This window comes from Mya arenaria, chromosome 14, assembly GCF_026914265.1.
Source record: "Mya arenaria isolate MELC-2E11 chromosome 14, ASM2691426v1".
In the NCBI taxonomy this organism is placed as follows: Eukaryota; Metazoa; Mollusca; class Bivalvia; order Myida; family Myidae; genus Mya; species Mya arenaria.
The window spans coordinates 42,517,865-42,529,209 of record NC_069135.1 but is presented as its reverse complement, the minus strand read 5'-3'; the positions used below and the strand labels follow the sequence as shown (position 1 = coordinate 42,529,209).

The window sequence follows — 11,345 nt, the reverse complement described above, 5'->3', positions numbered from 1 at the left end:
TGTACAGAAATGTTAAGAGAAATATATGAATGGAAACGTGAAAACACGTAACGGGATAAAGACAATAAATCAATAGTTATATCATTTCTAAAATGTTATCAATCATTTGTTAGCAATTAATTAACACACAATAATATAATAAATAAGATTTAAATCGATACACTGATATGTGCATAAAGAATATTTTCGAAATAAATGTATAAATAAATGTATTAACACACATCATTCGAAATAATGCAACGTACATGTACACATATAAGCCCCTATATAATTTATATATTTGTAAAGCAGATCCGCTTCGAACATTGTTTATTGAAGTTGAGAGTATCTACAAAGAACAATATTCAAGTCACCCACCAATATTTACACCTCAACTTCCATTCCTTAAATGAACTGCCTTTCGGCAATTGCGTCCATCAATCGATGAACGCAACATCTTCGGATATGTTCGGATCGTAATTATTGCATAACAATATACATGAATGCTATTGATCTTGTTATTGGTTGTATTGTGTCTGCAGGTCAACATTTTTAAAAGTGTAAGTTTATTATAACTTAAATATATTGGTACAAGAAGTGTTTCAAATTTACGTTTTAAAGTGATTTCAAGTGGTTGATCTTTTTCCGCGTTATTGTGACGTCATTTAAAGTCATCGCAAACGATCTTTATAAAGCCGTCGCAAACGATCTTTATAAAGTCATCGCAAACGATCTTTATAAAGTCATCGCAAACGATCTTTATAAAGTCATCGCAAACGATCTTTATAAAGTCATCGCAAACGATCTTTATAAAGCCGTCGCATGGTCTATGACATGTCCTTCACACGTTTATTGTCAAATAAATCCGATTGGATAAAAAACACATCTAAAAATGACCATTTCTTTCTTCTCGAACATCTTTTAAATGAAAAATATTAAGATTAAAATACACAAAAAAATGTTAGAGTTCCAGTTTAAAGGATATTTTAAAATACCAAATGATAAGAACTTTTTCTAAAAGTTTAGCTCAAAAAATCAACTTTAATGCGATGCACTTTCCCCGTGGCAACCTCAGTGGTCTCAACTTCTATCTCCGTACCTCCGTAAATCATCCTCACCTCGACATCTCGATCATAACCACTTTCTTCAATGGGAACGGTAAGTGTGCCAGCACAGTGGCATCCGTCGTCTGTCGTGTACATTGGATTTTTATCATGAGTGTAATACACACCAAAGGGTAAATCTGTTTGCCTTGAAGTCGTTGGTGTGTATACTTGTCTAACCTGTGCTTCACCAACGTCGAGGCACTCTCCAGATGTAATGTGTTTGCTAAACGTGTTTTTGCATCGAGCCTTTCCATCTTCACCTATTACTTTGTAAGATTCTTTGTGAACATTTTCAATAAAAGGGAACATTACTTTTACACCATATGTGTACTTGCTCACTCGCTGGGATATCAACTCTGGTTTGTGTCCAAATATTACGGGGCCTTTCAGGACAGCAAGATCACCATCGTTTGGAACGATGATTTTTTGTTTTAAAAAGTTTGACTTTATAGCTTGCTGGAGTAAAGGACACTTCGAAAATCCTCCAACTAAAACAATGGCTTCGATCCCACTATCATTTTGCCGCTCTACCAATCGGGTGACTTGATTAACGATGGCGTCTATCTGTGGCTTGAAAAATGTCACTATGAACCCAATTTCGAACTTTAATTTGTCACCAGATAAGGATACCTAAAATAATATAACTACGTTCGAAATACAATGAAAATATAGTGAGCATATAGTATGCGATAAGCGACTTGTAAAATTCGACCAAAAATAAGAAAAAATATATTCAACCATTGTTTTAAATTGCGTACAGTAAACCGGGCAGTATTGTTGTTGTTCTTTTTATCACGAAAGGACACTATGTAATAGTACTGACCTGGTTTGAATGTGTTAAACCTTTTAGAAGATCCTTTAAAGTCTTGCCCGTAATTTTCTGCATAATTTCTAGAAAGGTTACAGAGATTCTGAACGTCACGACATTATCGCTCTTTAATGGGTTGACAGCTCTTTTTTTCACCTCGAAATCCCTTATCAAAATAGGTAGTCTTCCATGTGTGTTCTTCTGTACTCCAGCAATGTCTCACTTCCTGAAACATTCATGACTACTTTTGTAAGTTTCTGTATATGAAACGTTTTTGAGTATAAGGAATACTGCTTCCTCGTGGTTAATTAAACTAATATATACATACATTTTAGATTAAAACTTAAGAAAAACATTGCATACCAACAACATCAGCTAGAAATTTTGTATATGCATCGTCCACTTTCGTTCCTCCCCAATCACCACCACTGGCTTTGTAGATGTTTTTCATAGCCCCATTAAAAGTTACCTCTTGTACAGCTATATCAACAGTGCCGCCTGAAAAGCATTAATTACCCAATTGCCTCAAGAATTGCCCTATCACATATGCAAGTATAAAATAAATGCAGATTTAAGTGTGAAAAAATACAAACGTACCTCCTGCATCGACAACTAAGATCCTGCTTCTACTTTTAAATGTGGACAACGCATGCTCTCCACCACTTCTTTCTAATGGCAAATGCCGACAATAAATGGACGCAGACTCCGGCTCAAGCACAATGGTCAGCTTGTCTGATGGAATCCCAGCCTTTTAAAACATTATATAAAAAAACATTATTAATAAAGATTACGTTTATTATTTTCCCACCCATGCTTAGCTCTACATAGACATTCTTTTCATTTTTTTTAAAAAAATGACGAAGTACTGTTATTTCAGTGCTTGAGTTATTGTGAAAGTGCCAATATTTTGAAAATATAAAACGTCATTAAATATGATCAACTAATTAATACCAGAAATTAACTTATTTGAAATGATGTTCAAAGGAGTTTAAATAAAAAGTAAACAGTGTTACAATAAACTGTACATTATTGTCCGGAAGATACTCTAGTACATTGTCTTCTGACCATATAAGCCCATAACACTAACAATCATTGACATATGATTTTGTTTAGATAAATAAAAACAGGCTGTTTCTTTTTACTTGTCCTTTTAGACCGTGGCTTTGATACTGCTTTGAAGATGATATTTTACTTCATTGGCATTGTGTTTTTTTACATAAAATGACATTGAAAAAACACCTCTTGGCTATGCAAGACAGTGATTGCAAACTTACCAAGATACAAGAAAATCTTACCAATTACATGGGAGTGTGGCCTTGACCTTTTACCATCCAGCATTGGTAAACGAACACACTCTTCATGGTGAAAATGGTGAATGCAACCTTGTTTTGAACTCCTCTAACGCATGGTCGACTTTGTAACAGCTCGGACAAGGCGAAGTATATGAATTGACAGATGATCTTTTATTTTGATCCTGACATTTCACCTACATGGTTTCTTGACCAAACAATAAGGTATTATAACAAATTAACCCTTAATAGGACCGTGAAGAAACATGGGTCTTGCATGCCTCACGCCATGTTCATATCGTGAACGTTCGTGCCAAGATGATTTCTTACCCCAAGCGCACGGGCAAGTCGAAAAACAATAAGATTTGACAAATGACTCTTAAGTGAGACTGTGACATTTTATATACAGCATGTGACCACAATGTCGATCTCAAAACAAAATGAGGTAACATGTGAATTTTTACCTCCTCTGCCGCTTCTCTCATAAACTGCTTAGCGCCATCATCCCAAATTGCCGGTACTGTTAAAACCCAGACGATTTCATCAGGCTTGAAAACCCCTGAGATGCGATCATTGATAATGCTTGAAAGGTCATCTTTCAGGTAACTGGAAGTATGTGAAAAAATATCAACAAGAACAAGCGAAAAAGCAACATTAGAGAGAAATGCTACTAATGACAAAATTATAGTTCAATTAATATTTCGGAAGCACGAAAATCGTTTTCGGTTCAAAAGTCTAATCAAGTCAAAAGCAACATCGATTAAAGATTTTCATTATACTTTTATATTACAAAATTCAAATGACAAAAAGAACATGTATTTTGTTTTTGAGCCACAGAATACAAGTTAAGTAATGTTAAGCATATATGTGCACCTTTACAAAATAGTATACCGTATAGCAATAGCGAAAACTGTATGTGCCTTTCCCTTTTTACCGGTTTCGTCTTCAATTTCCATTTCTCTTGATTTGCTGGTCAAAGACAAAACAAAAAGTAAATGTTACACAATTCTATCGTATCGTATATTTGAAATTTAAAAAATGCAAACGAAGAGGACAAATACATGAACTATTAAGGTTTGTTACCTTGTTGTATAATTTCATCTTGAATCTCTTGAAAAAATACCATTTTTGACATTCTGTGGGGTTTCCTGCTAATTCCGAATACTTTGTTTCAGCATCGTATCCAAATGCAGAGAACGTCTTCCCGTCGGGTTCAATTAAGACACATGTTGGTGCTGAAATACACGAATTTTATAGCAACGGACAACATATTGAAATCATTTCTGCGTGACTCAAATTCAATCACTGGTTTCTTCCGAAAAATGTTCATGAGGTCATATTTGTATATTTTGTGTTTCCAGATTTCACATTTACAGTCCGTAACACTTTTGGCCTTCTTTTGGACTTTACTATTTCGTTGCTTTCCCATGCATGCTTGTGGAAAAAAAACATTTTTGGGGGTCAGTAGTGGAAACGTTTCTTCTTTTTTATAAGCGTATTTGTAATCTAAATAGGTTCTTTGTTTTAAAACACTGTTGAAAGTTGTTTTAATCAAACGTTTTTCAAAGTCATCCAGAGTGATAAAAGTTTCATTTCTACACTTTATAAACTAAAATATGCCAAAAAAATTGTAACTAATCAAAATTGATTACATTTGTTAAGCATTGTAACCATTTCGTCTACAAAAGAAATCTGTACGTAAGAGATGCAATTGCTTTTTTTATATGTGGCTGTGTATGCTAGAAATATGGATTTATAATATTATGGAAGTTATTATCTCAAATATCAGTGATAAACGTGTAACAGCTGCACACCATAGTAAATGTTTCTCGTACATTCAACATAATGTCTGCTTTAACACTTAAATTATAAAAAGTGTGAATGACACATTTAAACGGTTTTACTTGTTTCAAGGAAATTTGAACGTTCCGATATAATTATGGTGCTAAGTCTTGGATTTGCCTTTGTCTGATGAGTTTGATTTAATGAATGCCAGTTTTGGTTGCTTTTAAAACCTTTCCTGTTGGCCTGATACCAAAAGAGCGTCAAAATTGATAATGTGATATTATATTGATACATCGGCTTAAATTTAGAAATATTTAGACCCTTATTAGACGAGAAACCCCATAGAAAGGGGACAGCCAGCTATGCATAATGTACATGTGCTGTTCCCTGGCAAAGTGCCGTGATGCGGAAGCTTCGATATACATTATTTCTGCTTTGATTTATCGTAGCGCATTTGCCTTTCGCGATTTAATATTTAAAATTGTAAAAATATACCTTTAGAAGAAACAAGTTGTTCCCCTTGCCAATTCTTCGTGGCGACTTTTGTTGGGTCAAGTTCAAACTCGTGTTTAAACGAATAGGACCATCCGGAGTATGATGTTCCAAAATCAATCCCAGCAACAAGAAATCGCGCCTTAATAAATAAAATCATTTTAAATTATACATAACTAAATGTATTGTATTTTTAAAACGGAACAACATATAAACAACTTACTAAACATTCCGTTTTATTCCAATTAACATGTTCTGTCGAAATAAAGATCTTCCTCTTTCTGTTTCGCCTTAAGTGTTTTGATAGCGTGTCCTAATGCGTAATATATTGTAAATGGATTATGTCGATACTACGATAACGATATTCGTAAACAAAGACTACAGCAAGGCGTACGTTTAATGTAGAGCTAAGCTAATAGATTACAGCCTCATTAACCAATATGTCATTTTGACGAAAGACGAAATTTAATTTAAGGATTGTAAAAGTCAGTATTTACATGCGCAGTTTAGGCTAGTATTTATGATTATATTCATTTAGTCTTTTTCACTTTATAATTTCAACGGTCATAAGGTTACAAGTAGTTAGTTGTTCTACCATACATCCGTCCCTTAAAGATCAAACAGCCAGAAAACAGACAAGAGAACGTAAAATGACAGTAAACGTGAATGAGAAACACTAAAATATTTTACTCCTTGAGGTTTTTGGCCTGGTTTTGGGGGAAAGATGGTGCCAAGTTATTTATGAGATGAGCGGAAGGTGTAAGTTTTAAATATGAAATAGTTTTTTATACAAATAATACAAACAAAAGTTCAAAATAGTGTAGAATTAAAAACAAAAATAAAACTGCTAATTTTACGAATTGGTTTGCATAATATGGCTGATAATAGGTCGGAAATACATTTAAAAAATCCATACTTGTTTCAATAGAAAAAAATAAGAACTGTAATTATAAAACGAATGATTCTATATCTGTAGGATTATATCAATTTAATAAAATTACTTGCAAACAGTTTGCATAGAACAAATTGTTTAGTAAAACTAATAAAAACCGAACAACGCTTGTGTTTATCCATTATAGAAAGCTCGTTTAGATTTCCAAACATTTCACTATTCGCCTAGTACAAAACTTGTATTAACTGTAGCATGTGTGCGCGTGTGTGTGCGCTCGCGGGTTTGTGTGTGTGTGTGCGTGTGCGTGTGCGTGTGTGTGAGGGAAAATGTGATAAATAAGGTCTTCCCAAATGTCACTGTAAATTTTCGTCACAAGAAACAATTCTAAAATGCCACAACGATCATGAAAATTAACTGTGCGCGCGAAATTAAGTTGTCTTGTTTGCATACTTTCCCCCTTCGTATCGAAAACCAGCCTGCCTCTCTACCATGAACACTTTTGTGAAACCATAGTATGGGCAGTAACTATTTATATATATGAACGTTTATACATTTGGATATGAATGGTACAGTCAATTCTATTTATAAGCCATGTATAAATAATCAGAATACTTTCTTTGAGATAATTTTCTTAAAAATGCGTCAAAAATATCAAAACAGCAGCCTCAGTATTTAACCAGTTGGCCTGATTGTCAGACACCTAGACTTCTGATATCCTGAGCAGCGTCTCATTGTTTAATCATCGGTTCTCATGAGCAGACACATTTTCTTGTAAGATACTGCTAAACGGCTGCCTCATTGTTTCACCATTGTTTAAATGCCCTCATTGGCAGACACCCTCATCTTGCGAAAATGCCCTCAAACTCTTTTCTAATATATCTTTCAGATATTATTTTAGATGTCGTGTAATAAATTATTTATGTCTTAAATTGATCGTGAAATCGGCCCCTAGAAATCATTTTAAAAATTTCATAACAGAGGAATTAATTCGAACATGACAATTAACTGTGCGCCAAAAAACTAAATTGATCTAAATTGATCATTTTCGATGTTACTCTTGAATATTCATTACAATTCTTGGTTTAAATCAACTTAAGAGTAGAAATCATTTAATATGTATAAACTGTTGTTTAAACTTTTGAATCTGATGGATAAAAACAATCCATTTAATAATAACAACTTTTCACTTTATTTGTATGAATAACCATTATTCATTCTGGAGAGTGATTCGCCGGAAGCACAAAACGCGTCCAAAGCATAAAAACAGCATCTTCACTGTTTAACAATTGGTCCTGATACCCAGACACCTCGTTTTATGATATCCTGTGAAACGGCAGCCGCCTTGTTGATTCATTGGTTCTCATTGACAGCCACCTAGTATTGTGAGATTCGTGAAACGGCAGCATCATTGTTCATTCATTATGGATCACATAGGCAGACACCTAGAATTGTGGGATTTGTGAAAGGGCAGCCTCATTGTTCAAAAATTGACTCTCATGGACAGACATCTAGTTAATGATTCTGGAGAATGGCATCCTCATTTTAACCGTTGTATTTAAAAGATGTGTGATCCTGATTGGCGAACATATTGTCTTTTGAATATGCCCTCAAATTAAATGTAACTGTTTGTTGCTTTTTTGTATTTTATTAACTATCATATCTAGCAAATATAATTTGATAAATAATGTGAAATAAACATATTCAATAATAAACGTGTACGGTACTATCTTAAATTAAATATCTTTTTTGTTGACTAAAAATATTTCAGTATTATAAAAATACAGTTTTGGTTAATCAGTTTAACTGATTAACCAAAACTGTATTTTTATATATCTTTGATGGTTATTACGTGTTTGTAATTTCCAATCTCTCAATATGAAATGGCCGACTCCACAACCTCCAGAGGACAAAGAAACAAGAATGATATATTTTTGTGGTCACGTTTTAACAAGAAGTCCAAATAATCCAAATAATAAGAGATTTCCAAGAAGTACGCAGAAGCAATGTTTCAAATGATATAAACAAAAAGTGTTTTGCAACAATTTTACCCACCTCTGAGTAGGCTGGGTAATCGTTCAGTTATAAAATTAGGCAAATGTTTTGAGATATTTGTATAAGATTGCAAAATATTGGTTTCATTTGATTAGTTTCACATAACATCTCCGTGTTTGATGCGCACAATTGCCTAAGATCCGGTTCTGATAGCAGTGAGTTAACTATCCAAACAGGTTTCATCCCGAGCGTAGGTATGATACTTCCGTTTCCTAAAGTGTTTTGCAATGCGTCAATGCGAATAACAAAAGTGAATATGAACAACTATGGTTGTTTGCATCTTTGGGTACAAAAAAGAAACCATGCAACATAGTCCACATAATTACGTATTTCTGCAAACTAGAACTAAATGTATCATTCTATTTCGTTGTGTTATTTTTTACAATCTTGCTATCAATTATATAATGGAATGGTAACTCCTTCTTTCGCAGCATAATGTTTTGATACTTCCTTATCAGGAATTTGAGTTTCGTAGCATACGCATTTGTTTGTCGCTCGACATTCAAACTTGACTTATCTGCTCTTTTTTTGTCATCATAAAATGCATATTTTGTTACATACTAGGCCAAGAACTTAATAATGGATTTCCTCGCACTTACGTAATAAGTATTGTTACCCAAGTTCTGCTGATCAACTTGGTACACAACTTGGTAATAAATCCTATTTGCCAGATAGATCTTGAATGTAAAAGCGTAAACGTGAAAGACCTCGTCGACCATTCATGTAATGTCTTGGAGAAGTTGGACTATTTTTTGTGCATAAGTCGCCCTTGAGATCATTACTTTTGACTTATTTTCAGGAAGGTTTTTTATATTTACAAACCTGATTTGTTTAAAAAGCGTATTTACCTTAAAGCAGAACGAATGCTTTTGGTTTCAATCTTTATTTACTGAAGTTAAAGATATTTGGATCTTTTCATTCAGTGTCGTACTTCTTCGTCTTTTAATGCCAAATTCAATAACATCTATATAAAAATTTCACTATAATTATAACCGTGTCATTCCTGATCTATATTTACAAAAAAACAACAACTTGGTAATAAATCCTATTTCAAAATTGACCAATTTATAAGTCAAAGAAACAGAGGAACAAACTAATATTGACATTTCAAGTCAGCATGAATTTGTCTTTGAGTATGGGATGCAATACTGCATCCCTCGTGAAACTGTAGAGCACTCCCTTAAGATTGAAGAGTTATCTGGTCTGATCTGCAGCATTATGTTGTATGTCTTCATTTACAAACATTTGGTGAACTGATTTTGATAACAAAAAAATCATTCTATAGATCAAAATTCTACTTTACAATTTACCGAGGGAATACACCAGTAGCGAAATGGAGATTAACCGAATATTTAGTAATAATTCAATAATAATTTAAGATATTGTAGGATATATATTGTTTACCTAAAACAATTGATGGTTGAGCATGAAATTTAAAAACAAAATGTACTATTTAGGTTGTTTTCTTTCCTTTTTATATTTCTATCAATTAAGTTTTAAATTAAATGACACCCAGGAACAGAAACTACTTTTTTACTTATTTTGCAACAGCGCTTAACCGAATATTTAATAATTATTTTGAGCATTACGTTTGGATATAACAGATGGTTAAGCATTTAAATCTAAAACTTTTTTTCATCTCTTATTCTTAATTCTCTTGATCATTCCTCCTGTTTATAGTTCTAACAGTCCCACTCAAGAACAGAGACTTCTTTTGAGGAGCTATCTAGTTATTGAGTTTCAACAATAACCTTTGCCTGATAATGCTATTCTCGCCATCTTCTGTTGATTGCGTTTTTGTCAAGTAAAAACAAAACCATGAATTGCTTCTTTATTTTGCACTATTACTTTATGACATTGGGTAGTATGAGTATTTATTCCCGTCCCTCTGGAAAAAGAACACATGTGCACAAGTGATATGTATTTTTCTTGAGAAAAATGAACTTATTAGTTGATTAACCGCTTCTATCTGAACCGTCTTCAGCAGTTGTCCTGTTGTGGTAATACTTCCGCGCTATTTGTGATCGCGTTTATTTGGAATCAACCACATTATCGCGACCCGACACTAACAGTGTATTGTCAAACATGTAAAATGGTTGCAGGAAGTGCATTACATCCTCTTAACAAGAAAGACAATTGATGCAAAGCATCAAAGGGCGCCGTTTAATAGTTTATGCATTTGTTATATGTTGAAAAACAAGGAATGTCAAGGCCAACAAGCATATTACAATGCATCGAACCGCATCCATGAAATTCTCAAAATATTTGTAGTATTCTGCTTAACAACATAGGCTAAGGCATTGAAATTGAAGAGTTTCAAGTTGAACATTTCATTAGGGGTGTGGTACATTAATGAACACGACAGAATTAGGGTGCTTATGCACTGTACTTTTTGTCATTGCCACCTATCCATATACCAAGTTTTATTTCAATACCATGAGTATTTTGAAAGTAATGCTCTGGTCAAGAAAAAGAGGCAAAGGGCAATAATTCTGTAATTAGCTGAAATACAGCTATAGTCATTGTGCACTGCACTTCCTCTTGTTGTGCTTTACCATTGAATGATGTTTAATGAAATTCCAAAAAGTAGTTTTCTTGTTATGCTACGGACAGGAAAAGGAACAAAGGGAATAACTCTTGCAATTCGCTGAAATAGAGTTATTGTTCTTGTACACTGCAGTTCTAATCATTTAGGGGGAGGGGGCAAAGTCACCATGCTGGAATGACAACTTAAAGGGAAGAATAAGTTTCCTGATTATATGGGGAATTCATCATGAAGAAGTGACATGAAATAACAATTTTTGTAGTACTTTAATAAACATTATCATTTCATATGAAAGTTACAAACATAAATAGAACATAATTATTGAACTGTTATATAAAAAGAGAACATTGTTTACTAGATGAAATGCATTTATAACATAACATGCCTTGTTTTTAGC

At 33.5% G+C, this 11,345-nt stretch overlaps 1 protein-coding gene across 3 annotated transcripts; it reads right to left on the bottom strand.

Annotated features, from left to right (window-relative positions):
- Positions 1 to 5,813, bottom strand: LOC128216938 (heat shock 70 kDa protein 12A-like). 3 transcript variants are annotated; one of them, XM_052923664.1, is made up of 9 exons: positions 5,683 to 5,813; positions 5,463 to 5,601; positions 4,266 to 4,417; positions 4,074 to 4,151; positions 3,647 to 3,788; positions 2,491 to 2,641; positions 2,257 to 2,391; positions 1,909 to 2,119; positions 1 to 1,715 (listed from the first exon to the last, which is right to left on the bottom strand). In XM_052923664.1, exons 4-8 carry the CDS (start codon positions 4,136 to 4,138, stop codon positions 2,064 to 2,066), a joined length of 549 nt encoding a protein of 182 aa, XP_052779624.1. In that variant the 5' UTR covers positions 4,139 to 4,151; positions 4,266 to 4,417; positions 5,463 to 5,601; positions 5,683 to 5,813; the 3' UTR covers positions 1 to 1,715; positions 1,909 to 2,063. The 3 variants fall into 3 exon arrangements, with proteins under 3 accessions (XP_052779624.1, XP_052779625.1, XP_052779623.1); XM_052923665.1 differs by lacking the exon at positions 5,463 to 5,601 and having other exon boundaries at positions 5,683 to 5,755; XM_052923663.1 differs by lacking the exons at positions 2,257 to 2,391; positions 2,491 to 2,641; positions 3,647 to 3,788; ... (2 more) ...; positions 5,463 to 5,601; positions 5,683 to 5,813 and having other exon boundaries at positions 1,909 to 2,037.
- Between the last annotated feature and the right edge of the window lie 5,532 nt (positions 5,814 to 11,345).